General features: G+C 37.0%; 1 protein-coding gene across 3 annotated transcripts in view; it reads right to left on the bottom strand.

The window, feature by feature from the left end:
• Positions 1 to 6160: 6160 nt before the first annotated feature.
• Positions 6161 to 18502, bottom strand: part of LOC124271824 (anoctamin-10-like) — a 32082-nt gene continuing 19740 nt past the window's right edge. For 2 of the 3 annotated variants that reach the window (XM_046706975.1, XM_046706989.1), the window contains 8 exons: positions 18135 to 18190; positions 17330 to 17404; positions 16319 to 16525; positions 15549 to 15740; positions 14269 to 14403; positions 12214 to 12330; positions 11629 to 11634; positions 6161 to 7558 (listed from right to left, as the gene is read on the bottom strand). In XM_046706975.1, coding sequence (XP_046562931.1) covers positions 7475 to 7558; positions 11629 to 11634; positions 12214 to 12330; positions 14269 to 14403; positions 15549 to 15740; positions 16319 to 16525; positions 17330 to 17404; positions 18135 to 18190 — 872 coding nt within the window. In that variant the 3' untranslated portion in view covers positions 6161 to 7474. The remainder of the gene's footprint in view (positions 7559 to 11628; positions 11635 to 12213; positions 12331 to 14268; positions 14404 to 15548; positions 15741 to 16318; positions 16526 to 17329; positions 17405 to 18134; positions 18191 to 18502) is intronic. The other variant, XM_046706983.1, reaches the window with a different exon arrangement.

The raw sequence follows: 18502 nt of genomic DNA on the forward strand, positions 1-18502 counted from the left end.
TCTAAGGGAGGTAACTCTCATGACTGAGGCAAGTGGGCCAGTGGCTGGTACTTCATGGTGTATAACTTGAATTACTGCATACCTTCTAACAGCTAGGGATCACTATGAATGATATTAATTATGAATTATTGTATGTTTAATAAAATTCAAATGGAAAAATAAATTAAACTGTCAAAAATATTTGAAATTTGATATTTAGGAATTTGACATTTTATGAATAATAATAATTAACACCAATGTGTAGCTTTTGAATTTGATATCATAACAGATTGAATTACTTCTTAATTCTTGCCTTTGTTAGAGTTTGTTTCAAAATCTGAAATAATTTGAAATTCATTTGAAATGTCTTTATTGAAGACTGACTCCCAATGTAAGTTACCATAGAAATAAGATTACCTCATAGACATCACCTCATCTCCATCTTCACCCTGCCGAGAGAGCATACTGGCAAAAAAACATAGATAAACAAATATGACCTAGGGGTTTTATGAGTGCAAGGACAAGAGTTGTTGTTTTTCATTGCGTCATGTCATAAATTTCCTCAATGGCAGTCAAAATTGAAATAGGAAAACTTCTTATAATTTCTTTTGGGAATGAAAACTCAGGGCTGGTGGGAGATTAAAAGCACAGAAATTTTTTGAACAGCCTTACATGCTTGTAATGATTAAAGTAAACATAATAGAATGGGTCTCAGCCTATCAGAATCCAACATTCATGTGTAATGTCGCAATAATATGCACGCAGCAATTCCTCCAGACAAACTTCGCTGTTCCAAGAAAAATCAAACAAGTCATTGCAAAGATTCATTATTTTATTATACTAGTAACAATGGTTAAACATGTTAAAAGGATAGATGGATAAAATAGTACATAAAATCAAGAGTCATCAAAATAAAGAAACAGATGGGTTCATCTACATGAAACTTCAATGATGACAGATAGTATAACAGCATCAAGCATATCTGGACATGTATAAAAATAATTCTTCGTGACCCCATGCCTGTATGACCTTGACAGTCATGCATATTACAGAGTTATCAGCACTAACTCAACAAGGAGCATCTTAACAAACAGTTACCAGAATCCATCTTAAGGCAGTTCTCATTGTAAATTGTTCTTACCAGCATTTAGTGCGTATACCCTGAGATGTAAAATACAAAATGGCTCTCAAAACATGTTCACAGTGGATAATAATACTTATAACAAACAATGTGAAAGAAAACAGTATATCAGCCCCTAGTATAACAGCACTATAGGATCACAGTATGACCATAGCATAACATAGGCAATCATAATTATCACTAAAGATTAAATATTTTGGTCAAAGTGTTATAAAATCACACCGACCACTCTTATTACCAACAAGATGGTAAAGAGACAATGTCAGAAGCAGCTAAATGAAAAGACCTTCTCTTTTCTTATAAAGAGCTTTCAATATATTTATCACAGTCATTCTTCTTCTTCTATTATCATTATTAACCATTAGTTCAGATTATAACAAATAAGAAATGACTTCTAGTGCACGTACATTCTTTAAAGAAGATAATCATGGCTGGTGATTGGTATTGTTCAAGTTTAACACACAAAGTACAAAACATTGTCTTAATTACAGTTAGCTATATGTCTGTTAGGCCACATATTTATTCTTTTGTTTTATTGATTAATGTGTTCTAATATTTTCAGCAGTGAAAGATATGCAGAGATAATTTGAAGCTCTTTAACATATTTTCGGTTACTTGTTTTTAGTGTTGTTTCAACAGCTATTTTCTTTCATTGAATTTACTTTAAATAAACCCCCAAAATATATTTCATATTTCCTCTTTGTCACTTTTATCTGTAAAACAATAAAATATATTCTGTGACCGTAGATAAAGAAAAATGGGACTGAGAATTTATTATGTCAGTTTAATGTTTTCAAAATTTGAACATTCTGGAGAATGGTTGATGAGAAACCATTACCTACAGACAGGTAGACCGACTGACAGATATAGATATTAAGCGTGAGATCATGTTTTCACAAGGAAAGTATGTGAATTGCTGGCACCACATGATCAGAACATGAGCAGCATGATGAACATTTCATCATAATCTCGCAATAGCAACGACAGTTTTTTAATTTCTTGGTTAAAAGATACTTTTGTAGCAATACTGATAAGAAAACAAGGTATATAAAACAAAGAAAATATGTTTTTGGGAGGGCTTTACAAAACATCATCTGAAAATGCTGCAATGTCCCTTTTACATTTCAGCTTGTCTCAGGGGTTTCAAAGTTTAAACATTTCCAGCACAATTTGTACAGGTAAACATTTAAGTTTAGCAGACATAAACAGAGCTCACTTTTAAGTTACTGTTTTTTTTACATGTCAATTATTTTATAGTCGGAGGAATCACAAACAAATTATTATGAAACCTGTATAACCTTTATATTAAGTAAGATATCTTAAGCACAAAGAAGAGTAACTCTTGCTGCGTAGAGTAATACCAGTGAAACATAAGTTTTAAAACAAAGTCAACAGGTTTTAAGTGTGTTTTAATGACAATATATTTGTGTCACTAATTTGAAAAAACATGTTTGTAAACAACATGATATGAAAGACTTTCTAAACTTCTGCAGTCACCCAAGGTGGGAAGATATGGCCAATACATTTGTGTTCTATGATTATATGATAATATCCACACAACTGAGAAAACACAAGAGTTAATACGCAATACTTCAACCGATACCCTATAATGTAAGTTCATAAATAGAATATGTACCTATCACCAACACTAGAATGCATGAAAGGGATCATTCCTTCACTAAACAGAAGAAACAGTAAAATATATCGTCTATGCTCCTAAGTCCCATATACTTCACAAATATGCAGGTGAATAATTCATGATTAATGACCACCACAAATGATTCCTGTTAACCTATGCAGTGTTCCAGTCACGGGGTATATGTATTATTTACTGACATCACACCATGAGATAAAACACTGATATGAGATACTGACACGTGATTGGCTGCTAATCATGTCCAATCCCACATTGGGGTGATCTTTCCCTATCTGCACTGTTTTCCTGAAGTCATGCCGAAAGATCAACACACAATTTATTAACCTCTTACAATACATTCAAGTTTAGTTATCTCAAAAGAGGAAAACTAATGGTAATTTTCCATGTGTATGTGTATCAGTCTGTCTGTGTCTCTACATGCATGTGTGTGTTGTATATACACATAATAAAGCTAAAGACGGTTAGAATTTATTGATTACAGTAGGGCTGGGACGGGTACTTGAATCCGGGTCGGGTACAGCTGGAATCAAGTCCTATTTCTAGGAATCGAGTACCCGGAAAAGGAGTGAACTCTGTAATGGCAAGGGCAGACAATAACTTGTCTTTTTCATTATGGACATAACACACATTTGCATCATTGGCATTGTCCGATTAATGGAGGTTATTATAACGACTGTAATATATCTGAGCATGAGCAGTGAGGAGTCAAGTTACAGTAACAGCGGCAATGGTGTTACTCTCTATATTGGTTAAACCAGGGGTAATCTACAACACATATAGTCTCCCTGGTTAAACAGACGTAAAATAAATAGCCTATGTTCACTTTCAGTGTCTTATTGATATCATTTCAAGTTTTTCTATAAAAATCTCTATCAACTCAGAAAGTTGACAGAAGCGCTGTTTTCCTTACATTTCCGGGTACTCGATTCCTTTCCGGGTATGTACATGCAGGTACTCGATTCCATTTTTTCCTACCCGTCACAGCCCTAGATTACAGATATTTAGTTAACTTGGACTGAAATGTACAAGTACGAAATTCAAAGACCTAGTGTGCAGTATTCCCACAAAACTGTAAGGTTTCAGAAGTAGGGGCTAGAGGCAGAACATGATGCATAACCTGACCCTAAGCCACAATGTTAAACAGGTTTCAATGATCAGATGCCTTTTAGTTTCATACATGACAATCACAAAAATCTTTTTAAAGCAAGTCTTGTACACAACAAGAAGGTTGATACATAATTTGGCTTCCTGATTCTAGTAGTCATAAGAACACAAATTCATCATTGTCATATTGTCAGAACTGCTCAATGCAAAAAGTTGTACACATTATTTTTGTCATTACAATCCCTTCATAGATGTAACTGGCTTTTCAAATAGAAAATCATGGACAAAAGAAACTAAACTATAACTGTCCACAGGAGGTTCTTCTTTTCATAATTTCTTGTATAATGATCTCAACATAAAAAGAGTGACTATTCCAGTAAAATTAAAGTCTCTTGTTGAGGACTGATGATAATTAGATTTGTAATCATCTCATAAAATAATGAGTGAGATGAATTCTATATCGCTTTGAACAGAAATTCCAGTTACATCACAGCATGTGTGACAAACGCCTGAGATGCTGCTGGTGTTAGATGTTTAGCACTTGGGTGACATCCATGAGCAGGGTGAACTAGGATTCAAACTCACAGTAGGTTCCGGTGTGCCCAAGTTTACTGCAGCTTCTAATCAATATGCACCTTCCGTGCTCTGAACACTAACAATAACTAGTTCTAGCTGCTTATGCACAGGGCAATACATTGGTATTACTCACGACAGGTAAACAAACTAATTCTAAATCAATATTTTAGTCCATACTTGCATAATCAGATATATATTGTCACATGAAATGACACACAAATATGACACTTATCAGTCAAACATTTTTCTTTTTTATGGTTCACCAATCAGACTTCTTCCAAGGGCAGCTAACTCTAACAACTCTTCAGATTTACTTTCTTTAATGACTACATACTCTTCATCTAGTCATTGATCTCTAAATACTACTTCTTATAAAAGAAAGTTGCTGAATTTTTATACACCAAAACTTGAGAAATAAAAGTTTTACCAAAAGTTGTTTGGAAGACCTGTGATGAGGATGAAAGAAGATCTGAAGATCACAAAGACTATGACATTAACATAGGCATAAATACCTCTACGGAAATATTTAATATCAGATGTCATTTTCATATTTCAATTACACATTTACACAAAAATGGCTCTGGTATTTAAAACTAATTAAAACATGATAAATGTGAACAGACGAATACATATATAAAATGTAAATGTTCGTTAAAAGTTTTGGGGCACTGAGACTTTTCTCCTAATGCTGTACATTCCAAGTTGAGCATTTTCCCACAACTGGGACATAAATCCCAATAGTAATACTAAAGATGAGCTGTTCCTTCTGTCCCTCAATATAAAACATAACCACTGTACCAGTTTGTAACACACACACACTAATAAAGAAACCAGTAAAGCCATCAAATATGAAGTAGCTGATAAAAGTAAACAAGATATGTAATGGAAAAGTAGGAAAGTAGAAAATATACTAAACAACATTGAAAACAAATGAATAAAACAATTCACATTGTAAGTACTTAATTTCATAGAAATATCAACAATTCTAAATACTTTGGGACAAAGATCATATTTAACAAGCAAACTATTCCTAACAATACTAATCCAGGTGAATTTGGTTTATATTACATTTCAACAATGCTGTTTTGCTGATCTGAATGCATACACTGGATCCAAAGAGTTTAGGATCTTGCTATTCAAATGAAACATTGAATCTATTTAATATGTCATGTATCCTATGTAAATTAGAGAGCTAGACATGATACGTCTCAGCATGAGGATCAGACAAACTCTCCATTTTCAGAACATTCAGATCAGCCAAAGAGACTTGTGCCTCATAAATACTTGGTATAACTCAGCAAAGTATTCAGGGTACCACATCAAGTTTCTGTCTCAAAAATGAATTGAAATAGTCTGTTCTGAATTGAAAAAAACAAAGGCTGCCATTGTTTTGTGGATATTTTTACATCCTGTTTTTCTGTGTAATTTGATTCCTCTAAAATATCTATATCTAAATCATCTATCAAGCAACAAAACAATTTATGTCCCAAGATAAAACCGCTTAGATCTAAATGGATAAGGGACAGTTAATAATATATGGCTAGGGAGGGTGATGACTTTAAGGAGGTGGGGGTGGGGGAGTGTTTCACCCATTTTGTTCTGGGGAGGTCATCAATTTTGTACACATGTACTAGGGGGATCAGCAATTTTGTACATGAAAAAAAGAGAGAGAAAGAGAGAGAGAAAGGGTGGGCCATCATTGATTTTGTACATGACATGCAGGGGGAGGGGGTCACTTACTTTTACATAAATTTTAGGGGGGGGATGGGCATGTACATGCTTCCCCATAAACATCATCATCGCCCCTAGGCATAAATTATGAATGGTCCCTAAAGCATTGAGGAAAATACTCAAACAGAGGTATAAGTAATGTCAAATACAGTCTATTCAAAGGAGAGAATAAAACTGTATGATATGTTCAGTGGCTTATTCAGATCAACAACTTGACTTTCAGCAACACATAAACTATTCACTAGCTGTCACTAAAATATGCTACAGAAATAGTAAAACTATGTCCTTTATAAAAGTAAAGGATATTGCACAACACTTCACACAAAGAACACACTACAGTCAACTATGTTGTAAGTGAGTGGTCTAGAGGATTCTGTGTTAGTTCATCAAGCAGAAGATCTAGGTTGGAATCCTCACGTGGCATTACTATGTGGAGACCCTCGTGGTTGTATCCAACCTGATATGGTCACAATATTGGGAGTTATGCAAATCATTTCACACTTTTAAAAAGATAAATGAGTGTTTAAATATGAATAAACATGAATAAGTGGCGACTGTAGTGGCCAGAGTATCCCATAAACACAACTTAAACAAATCACTTCACCCAGGTATCCATGTAAGCATATGAAAATAAATATAGGAATACTATTTTCTTAACAACTAGTCATGGATCAATAACATGATGAACAAAATTTAATATTAAACTGAAATAATCACTACCCTACATCTAATGTAATTATCACATTTACCAAACAGCCAGGGTGTTTGGGGATTGTCTAAATCATCCTCTGACTGATACACCAGGGGTTCATGTAAACTAATGATATTAAGAATGGCAGTACTTAGGTTAATAGTATCTGTTCTGATAGGCACATGATGACAGGAAGACAAAAGTGCTGGACCCATGATGAAGGCTTTGACTATTTGTGTTACAATCAACATCAGCAGTTTTATGTTAATACCAGTAAGACTATATTATAGTTTTTTATTATACATTTTCTTTTGCCATCATAAATTCAGAAAATCCTGTTCCATCACACACAAATCCCATTTGCCTTATTAATCGTAGCACTTACATACCAGAACTACTGGTATACCACAAGCAGCTGTATGTATACTCTGTCTAATGGTGTGTTTTTGAAAGGAAAGTATTTATATTTACTCCACCTAAGATGGAAAACAGACGTATAACTAAGCTCACAGACCATACTATAGAACTATAACATGACTATGCATAGCCTCCACCATAGTCTCTGGACAAGGAATCCATCAGTGTCTGGGATGGTCTACTTCATTTCCGTTGTCATGGGTGTCCGGGTTTTGATCATTTTCTTCAGGATTTGTTTTGTGCGAGCTGATGTTGCCATTTTCTGTAAACACACACAGTATGAGAGTTATGATTGCACAATGCCATTTAGAAAGAGGTAAAATGTTACATATGTTATATTTGGGATTACATTTTCTTAGTAAAATATGCATTCTTGTACTTTTGTTGGGTTTAGTCCCATCTGGGATTCCAACTCATACCCTCAGTGTCACGCACCTAATTGCCAGCACACAAAATCAGCCGCCTAACCCGTTTAGGCCACTTTCTGACATTGTGTGATCATAGCTTTCGGCCGTGGGAGCTGTGCCAAGTAACACTTACCAGAGGGGTACACAAAGTCTGCAGTCTAGACTACCAGTTGTCCGACTTTCATTTTTGTGGAAGTTGCGGTGGCTGAGCGAATTAGGCAGTTGACTTCGTGCTGATGATTAGGTGCCTGACTCTGAGGGTGTGGGTTCGAATCCTGGATGGGACTCAACCCAACAAAAGTACTAGAATCTCTACCTTACTAAGAAAGTGTAATCCCAAATATAACTATGTTACAGCAGTGAATGAAATAAGCCCCAAACCCAGCCAGACATCAGATTTAACCAGACCAGACAATCCAAAGAAAATTACTCTGATGTATGGAACATGTTTTCAAAAAATTTACCAGACCATCGGGCTGGCTAGCTGTAAATGTGGACCGTCCGTCAGAAATCTAGCCCTTTCTCGGGTGGTCGAATGGGCCTTATTTCATACTCTGGTTTACAGTAATATGTATTCAGAGGCTGAGCATCAGTCTAGGCCCAGCAGAGTGAGAGTTTATACATACTGCATGGAGTGCAGCCCTACTGAATGAGAGCAATCCAGTGAGACCCTTTAGAGTAAAACCATTGTGAAGGACCCTGTGGAAATGGACCCTAGAGAGACTGTATGGAATGCAACACTAATTTCCTGGAATCATCCCCATGGACTGAGACTCAGTCAAAGACAACCCTATGGAATGATAGCTTGTGGTGAGACCTGATACATATAATGATAACTCTGAAAATGTGTGTCGGTAATCAGATTTATGCAATAGTTGGTCTAAAAAATCCAAGCAAGCTGTTCTGTGGATTAAGGCAAGATGTAAACAAACACAACAGTGTTGTAAGGCTTCCAATCTCATCTCATATGACTTGGTGGACACATGTTGTCAGATACTTGAAAGCATGAATATGCATTTTCTTGTGAGTATGTACATAAACATTATAAGGAAAAAGGGAAACTGGTGCATGTTATAAATAGAAAGTGCCATTTAAACCTGTCCCTAAGAGTGAGCAAGTGAATTTAGTTTTACGCGGCACTCAGCAATATTCCAGCTATATGGCACCGGTTTGTAAATAATCGAGTCTGGACCAGACAATCCAGTGATCAATAGCATGAGCATCAATCTGCGCAATTGGGATACGATAACATGTGTCAACCAAGTCAGCAAGCATGACTACCCGATCTCAATGGGTTACTGAGGATTCATTCTAACACAGATCATCACGGGTATTTCTCTAAGAGGTGAGGTGAAATTGGGTTTTACGTCGTGCTTGAGAATATTTCGCTCATATGACAACGTGCATGCGTGTGTATGTGTATGTGCGGCTGCTTGTACTAGCCCAGACTGAAGCTGGTTTTATAGTGCTAGCCCACTGAGATACCATGCCGCAGTGAAGCATGAATACCCCACTCAGACACATTATACTGACTCCGAGCCGACCAGTCCTTGTTGTACCCATTAATGCCGAGACGCCAGGCAGGGACCAACAAGTACCATATTTTCACGTCTTTTGGTATGACACGGTCGGAGATCGAACCCGCGACCTTCTGCTCTCTGGGCGGACGCTCTAACCACAACACCACTGAGGCTGTATTTCCCTAAGAGCCTATACCAGCACATGTTCCCAGTATGCACTGTTCCAGTGGTTACACACTGACTTATGGTCAGAGAAGCATTATCATAAATAATAAGCTAAATATCACAGTGAAAATTAATCTAGTTCCATTACAAACTGACAACAAATAGAAACTTCATAACATCGATCAATCTGAATTGGCAAATTGGCAAAAAAAGAACAGGCTTCGGCAGGATATGCATGCAGTGCTCAGCATTATACACATGTAAGATAACACCACCATCTGAATAGTGCAGGTAGCGCCACCTGCCTGCTCTCATAGGTCCACAGAGAAACACTATCCACTATAACCTTGAGTTCAACTTGTTGACAAGCTCCCCGTATCTAGCATGAGCGAATGAAACTTAAACCATAATAGAGGTTACGGTGATGGTTTGGGTAATTAAAGAATCACTGTCATAGATTTCACCATTTGTTCATCATTTAATAATTCAAGGTGTCAACACGATTCAAGAACTGGCAACCAACTTTCTTTTACAAAAAACCTAAATGGCAATCTTGATCTTTGACTTATTTTAACCCTTACAGTTTCAGGCAGTGCAATATCCTAGAGAAGGTCTATTCAAAGTATATTGAAAATAAACTATCTGAAAAATTGTTTATTAATGATCTTGATCAAGTTGTGTGTTAGACATATGAAAAATTCCAACATGGTTTTAAAGCAGTCCTATTGCATGAGGCAATCTCAATGTCTTGATCATCCATACTCAATTCATACCTGCAGAGAAGGATAATCATAGAAAAGCAGTGTGTTGCGTTAAACTACGGGTGAAACCAGTCCAAAAGTCAAAGAATTTTTCCGTCTCCTCAACTAAAACTTCAAGCAAATGTTGTTCACCTTTAAACAGACCAGCCTTTAAGTAAACAGTTTGCAGAGCAGTGTTGAGGCTTACACAAGGAGCTAGATCATATTACCAGACTACATTACATATTTGAAGAGCTAATGTATTGCCTAGGGCTTAGGTTTGAACCCTTATATATTTACACATAAAATTGTACATTGAGTGTTAAGGACTGACTACTTGAAATTTGGGAGGTGAAGTTGGGGGCAGGGAATATCTGTTAAACATGCAAAGTTTTATTCACATATCCACAGTAGTTTCTGAGAATACTTGTCCTTTTTTGCATCCACTATGCACTAAGAAAACAGAAATTACTCTAGGTATGGTTTGTTGCCAAGAAAACACAAATATTTGTTTTAGAAATACAAAAACATCAAAAAGCAGCAGTTTGGCATGTGTTTGCTACATAAGCAGAGTTTCATTCGAAAATATTAAACAGTTATGATTTGGATATGAAACTACAAATTCTTTGGATTTCTAAGTTAATTTTGTTTCCATGGAAACACACAAAGTTTTTGTTGTTAAGTGATCCTAAAACACTCAAAGGCACCAGTTCAGCATACGTTTGATTCAAAGCAGTTTCACAATATAATATGACATCGTTTCCAAGTTCTGCCAGTATGAATGCTACACATATTTTTATTATAGAATTAACAAAACACCAAAAGGCACTTGTTCGGTTTATCTTTGTCACACATGAACAATGAAATACAAAATGGCTTATGAGTTAATCTAATTTATGAATTAATGAGAGCAATTGTCAACACAAAAAATACTTTTCTCAAAAACAATATTTAGGTTCATAGTTTCAATTTAAAAATTCTGATTTGTTTTCATTGTAACAATCACCTCAAAGAATATCAAATGGCCAGTCCCTGAATGCTTATTTGAATAATAATATGTGTATAATTATCAAAACCTTACATTAGTATAAGCATGCTGTCTAGCCAGTACAGTCTGAAATATACCATGTGTCTGCAGATTCAAAAGCTTATAATTTATATTGACAGCAACGTATTGTGTTAATCTGACAAGAAACATGTTTGAAATCCAATCAAGAATACCAGTAGTTGTAAGCCTTAGACAAAGCTGGGGAGATTGGCAGGATACTTGAAGGAGTGACCTTCACCAACAGGTTCAACAAAACAAAACTCAGGAGAGACTGAGTAATCAATGTTTGGGCATATTTAAATTTCTAAATGATAAAACCAAACATATTTCTGTCTTATTGCTATATGGGAGAAAGCTTAAATTACATACCACTCTAAACCTTGTTTTGGGAAACCAACAAAACAGTTATATATTAACTAAAATTCATGGGAAAATACAAAACAAATGATTACCTGTGGCTGCTCATTGTTTGAAAAAATTGCAATCACAAAATATATTAATGTACACTCTGTAAGAGATCGTGAAGGATTGTGTAAAATCAGCTTCAAGCTTTAGTAGGGGCGGTGGGATAGCCTAGTGGTAAAAGTGTTGGCTCGTCACACCGAAGACCTGGTTCGAATCCCCACATGGGTACAATGTGTGAAGCCCATTTCTGGTGTCCCCCACCGGGATATTGCTGGAATATTGTTCAAAGCGGCGTAAAACCAAACTCAGTCAGTCAGTCAGTCAAGCTTTTGTGGGACATTTGAAGGTGTGAACACCATTTAAGTTTAAGTACACCGTTACTGGGGTTACTGGGGTTACTGTTCTGCCCCTCAATCGGCACATGAATCCAATAACAATTGCAAAATGTGTAAATAACAGATTCTGGGCCTGTTACACAAAGCAATCATAGCGCATGATTGTCCTAAGTCCATGTGGAGTATAGCTGCGATAGTCTTACAGTTATGAACACTTTGATAAACAGGGCCATGTCAAATCAAGAAATATAAAGGCTGCTAAAATATGACTGGGACAACGAGTACATGTGTACTAACCTCCTTCATCATGTCATGTCTCAGCTTGTATTCCTGTCTAGCAATCTGAAGCTCTACCCACTTGGGTACATCGGGGATGAAGAATGCCACAGCAGCCTTCACCGCCAATACAATATGCTGCAACAGTGAATACATTCACAGTCACAGGGTATCAGTAGACTTGACATTCAGTTAACGTAATCTGTTAACTTCGAAGAAGTGAGTGAGTGAGTGAGTGAGTTTAGTTTAGTTTAGTTTTACGCCGCACTCAGCAATATTCCAGCTACATGGCGGCGGTCTGTAAACAATCGAGTCTGGACCAGACAATCCAGTGATCAATGGCATGAGCACTGATCTATGCAATTGGGATATAATGACATGTGTCAACCAAGTCAGCAAGCCTGACCATCCGATACCGTTAGTCGCCTCTTACGACAAGCATAGTCGCCTTTTATGGCAAGCATGGGTGGCTGAAGACCTATTCTACCCCAACCTGATCTTCAGGGTAACAAATTCAAGAAACTGTTACATGTCTCAATGCTTGTTTGAGTGGCATTTTAGAAGTTGAGACGCATAAACCTGGATAACAACTCTTTATTTCTGATACAGATTCTTGTACCGCTGTCAAGCAATGATACATGAAGTTATTCAAACTTCCTAACAATGAAACTACATACATTGTAATTGACAAAGGAAACAACAAATTGCCAAACAATGGCCTAATTGTTTGACATGGTGGTGGTGGTGGTGATATAGCTTTAGGGGCTTAAAACACAATCTATAATTTGGGGGCACTTAACTTAGCATATGGACTTGTAATTATATACAAATAGGAATGAAACAAATTATTCAAACTTCCTCTTAAAGGTCACATGCAAAAAAAATCAAACATAATTAAAACACAATTATCATATGACATATAACTGGTTAAAAAAACATATATAAAATTATAAGCCGCACAATCGCAAAATCAAAAGTGCAATATTGTGTACTTGGGTTTACTTCCCAAGAAACTAAGCAGCCAGGATACCGAACCCAGTCAGAGTGGGTGGGTGTGCACTCATGTGTAACGGCTGGTTCATTTGCAGATGCCCTCACAGCTCATTGTGTGTGTATATATAGAGATGTTGGGTTTTGTAAATACATGCTCATTTTTTGTGCATAACATTTTGCAATCAACAGACATCATAACATGTCATGTGTACAAGTATCACACCTGCCTGTCTGTGTAATTACATAATGTGACAGAGACCGAACTAGGGCCATAAATCAATGCATTTTGTTTATGGTGTATAGCCTGATTGGTGTTAAGTTCAAATTGCATGTGGTCAGTGATCGCAGTTGTGTATTGAATATGGTCATTAGCAGACAGGCAGGCAGACACATAGGTGTCAATAAAACAGACATTGAGTTTTGTCTGTGACAACGACATATCTATATCACAGTTAGAAATTCTGTCGATGCTAAATAATGACATGTCTTTTAAGTATCGAACTGAGAAAGTGACTCAGTAAGAAGAACGTGTGGTGAAATAGACAAATGAAATTATATAAACAGTTAATCTACTGTCATAACATATAAAAAGGCTCGGCCTGTGAAATATCAACAAAACATTAGAAAAATAGCTCACACCAAAGCCGAGACAACCCGCTTCCAAGCTGCGCGAACCTATTTCACTGCGCACGTGCTATGAGCGCAGCCCAGCTGTTGAAACCACTTGAATTCCCCCAAGGGCTGGGGGAAAATTAGTGAATCGTTTGAACTACGATTTTCGCGCGGGTTTTTTCATCATCGCGTTATTTTTCAACTTTATAAGTTGAATTTGCATTTTTGATGATTTGTTTGATAAGTTCATACCCAAAGGTATCAGAATCTGCAAAGTTGTGTTTTACGTTGCATGTGACCTTTAAGGAAAATCTCAAAATTTCCTGACCAGATTTAGAAGTGAGGCTTGGAAAAGTAATTTGAATAGATGCACACAAACAAAAAATTCGAAAATATTGAAAAACTTACAAGGTGTTGGCATGCTACATTTAACAAATGTGATACCACAACAAATGTTAAGATTCACCATACCTCAACAGCAACAAAGATGAGAACGATGTTGACAGCCGTGACATTAGAAGGCAGGAGTTTCTGTACCTCAGGGTCCATCCCAATCAGGGCACAGTTCGTCATTACTGAGATGACCCCAATAATCTCAAATGCGACCTGCAAACAAATGCAGGTAATGTTGACTAAAGTTGATAATTACCTATCAGATAAACAGTTACAAGTCTTCTGGATGAATAAATATGTGCACAAGAATTGATGTAAGACGAACATAGTTTGTCAACTAACACAAACCTACTATAACAAACCTTAAACTCCATACATCTGTAAGGATAGTTCGTCACTTTCTGTCCAAGAGCTAATGGTGCCTTCACACAAGCAGACTGAAGATTCATGATTAAAAAAGGGCGGTGGGTGTAGCCTAGGGGCTAAAGCGTTGGCTAATCATGCTCTAGACCACAGTTCGATTCCCCACATGAGTACAATGTGTGAAGCCCATTTCTGGTGTGCTAAGCCATAATATTGCTGGAATATTGCTAAAAGCATAAAAACTTAACTCATTCAACTACAAATACAGGATTATGAACAAAATACTAATAAATCATTTGTGGACAGCCAGCATTGGTACATGGACAATAATAATGGTGATTGAAAACATTATTGGCTGCCTATTCAAACAATCAACACTAGACAATAAATTGTTATTTATCCAGTATCCCCATGAAAAATGATTACTTAATTCCCTTCCCGAATGACAAGACAACATGGCGTCAGATGGGGATGTGAGGACATCTTTCCATTTTCTTAATCTCACTTTAATACCTCTGTGCATGACACCTCCAAAGAAGATGTGTCAGGTAAACCTTGAGTGATCTTTGATCATCCTGTCTAAATGAAAGATCTTAAGCCAACTGAATGTCAGCTTACTGAAAGAATTTGGTCTCATTTCTATATCACCTCAATATGTAAATTTTTATTTTAGCCGGAAAAAAAGAAGGAAACCAACACAACACAAATATATCTCTACTATTTTTGATTGACAGAAATGACAGAGTGTGTCCACAACAATATACAAGCACATCCTTTATTATATATTTTCAGTACAGGACAATTGAGTTTGCTCTCCACACACAGAAATATGAACTACTGGTCTGAAGCCTTAGCTCACCTTTCTGACAATTCTGAAGGTCAAAGGGCATTCAGGGTTCATCTGACACGACCTTCTGTGAAGGGGACATTATGTCTTCATTCAGTGGGGTATTGTATCAGAGTATAAGATGTCATATTAATAACATTCTCTTTACCTGCCATGCACCAATGTTTGGCACTGACTCTGAGAACGGCCTCTGGAAGATCCTGCACATCTTGAAGGCATCAGTTCTGATCTCTGTGATGTTGTTCAGGAGTGCCCACAGAGCAGCCAGTGGAAACGCAGAGGAGAAGAGGTAGACGTAGCCGAACTGCAGGAACAGCTCCAGGTAGTCGTCCATTGGACCCTACAAATTAATGACACTGTGCAATGTGTGATAACTACTACTCTGTGGAGAAAACAGTTAGTTTTCATAGTTAGTCATTCTTTCTCACTCTTTGTACAAGTTACAAGGCATTTGTTTGAGTTGGTTACAAAATAACATAAGCAAAGTATTAAAAGTGGTCAGTAATGCAACTGACATGCAGTCTCACAATACCCTTCTGCATTTGCAGGCAGTTGTCAGTCAAATAATTATTACAGTTTTCTAAACAAAATTAAACCAATTGGATTTAAATCTACATGTATTCTGTTTAATCAGTAGACAAAGAAGTGGATGAAACTTAACTTTCATTGACCATTAACAATATGTGTATTTTCTAAATGCATGAGAAATCTCATTTTGATCCAAAATATTTACTGAAATGATAGATAAAATGGTTCTGTGGAAAGTTTGATACAAAAAATCAAGAATAATAAGAAATCTTCATCATCTGATACTTTTCAGATGGCAAGAGTACCAAGAACATATCTGAAGCCCCAAACTGACAGGTGTGCAATCATCACTGTACCATTTGGTTGTCAATAGAAAAGGGTTACACTGACATCATAGGGGTCCATGGTGGCCTCCAGGTTGGCCTGCTTCTGCACCACCTTCTCCACATCGTTCCGGCCGTTTACCATCTGCAATGCTTCTGTCTTCTTCAGCACAGTGTCCAGCTGTCGGGCTCTGCGGCGGAAGATGAAGAAGGGTACGATTGCCTCTCGGATCTGCCCAACGACCTGAGACGTTATGAGAAGGCACGCCAGGTGCTGAGAAACAAATAAGTCAGGGTTAAATTCATGTGTATCTATTTCTTATCATGGAGGTCTCCAGTGAAGGTAGCTCCAGGGTGGTTGTAAAAGAGGACTTATATGGGGATCAGTTGGTCAAAATGTATGTCCTTCATGCTCCTTCCTTCCTATGGCAATGATCTTTGCCAATGTATGCTATTATAAACTGGTCACAACCTTAACTTTGACACTATCAAGAAGTGGTTCAGTAATCCACAGCACCCCTTTTCAGCCATGTTTACTGCGCACTCAGCATTCTCACAATGACTGGAAAACTACCTGATGTTATCAAAGTAATAAAATACTATTCTTGATTAATATTCCTGTCTGTTAACAATTGAGATACAGAATGTGGATATGATGCTCCACTTGCTTGTAAATACAAAAAATATGAATGCCCCTTTGCTGATTGTCCCACTGCATCCTCAACTGAGGTGACTTCCTGTAGGATTTATCAGATCTTCATTATTAAAGGTATCATACATATTAAGTTTAGTTTAATTCCAATCAGAAAACCTCAAGATACATCATACACAGTGGCGGAACAAAGGTGGGTTTCAGCCCCCCCCACCAACCCCCGAAAATTTCGGGATCCACCTATGATACATATGCATTTCACTAACTCATTGACGTGACCTTGACCTTCGATGCCATTCATTCGTATGTCAGAAAAATGACACTGGGGATAAAGGAGGTATTTGAGATATGGAGTCAAATTTGGGAAAACACAGTCATAATCCCCCTTTTACAGACAAAAAGGGTGTATAACATATTTATACTTACACTGTGGAGGACATTTCTGTCTTGCATGTAGAAGGCCACATAGAAGAGTGAAATGAAGCAGTTCACAAAGTCAAACTGAAGCATAGAATTGTCACACGTTAAGACATTGTGTCTACACCAGCACAGATATATCACATATTAACATATTGTGCCTATACTAGAATGCTGTTTCTATATTGGCACAGACATATCACACATTTGCACATTGTGTCTATAACAGCACAGAATTATCACACATCTACACTCTGTGTCCAACCAAAGTCTGTCATGACTGATAAATAACTCAACCCAAGATGTTAGAGGATAATTTCAGCCCATAACAACCAAAACCTGGCACTTTTGTTACTTTCTGACTGCATCCTTATTTTGTTTTAGCATCATTTGAAACAGGATCACTAGAAAAAAACTACTAAAGAAGTACATTTCTTCAGTTCCCTGAATAAAACTGATTGGTCAGATAGAAAGAACTTTGATATACAACATGCCAATGGCAGATATTAGCTCCTAACAACCATATTCTTTACTGAAAGTTAAAATTTGTCAAAAGCAAATTTTCACAAAGGTAAGTAAAGTGGTTCACTCCCATAATGCAGAACTCCCAATATGCACAATGAAAATTCAGACTGGGCAAGATGTTTATGAATAATCAATGGTGTCTCTGTTCTCATTTCTTAGACCATACCACTTTAAGTACAAGGGTACAGTACAGGCAAACCAAGTGTAGCCAACCATACATTGTGTTGTTTTAGGGGTTCTGCATGTTGTGAGGACACCAGTAAGGTGGTAGGACTAATGCGTGACTCACCAGAACTAGTTTGATTGTAAAATGGTTGTCATAGGCAGACTGGTATCTGTGGTTTTCTGTAATCAAACAGTTTGTTTGAGGCATTAATGAAGAAACAGTGTCATTATGAAAGGTCAAATGTAACAGATGTTATATTTGGGATTACACTCTGTAGAGTACAGATTCTAATAACTTATGCTGGGTTGAGTCCTATCCAGGGATTCAACCCAGACTCTTTGAGTCAGGCAATTGCCAACACAAAAAGCTAGCCATCTAACCCACTAGTGGTAGCCACTGTGGCTGAGTGGATTAGACGGCTGACTTTGTGTGTTGGCGAGTAGGTGCCTGACTCTGAGAGTGTGGCTTCGAATCCCACAATCACAGGATTC

Source organism: Haliotis rubra, unplaced genomic scaffold (genome assembly GCF_003918875.1).
Source record: "Haliotis rubra isolate DU_JTF1 unplaced genomic scaffold, ASM391887v1 Scf103, whole genome shotgun sequence".
NCBI lineage: Eukaryota > Metazoa > Mollusca > Gastropoda > Lepetellida > Haliotidae > Haliotis > Haliotis rubra.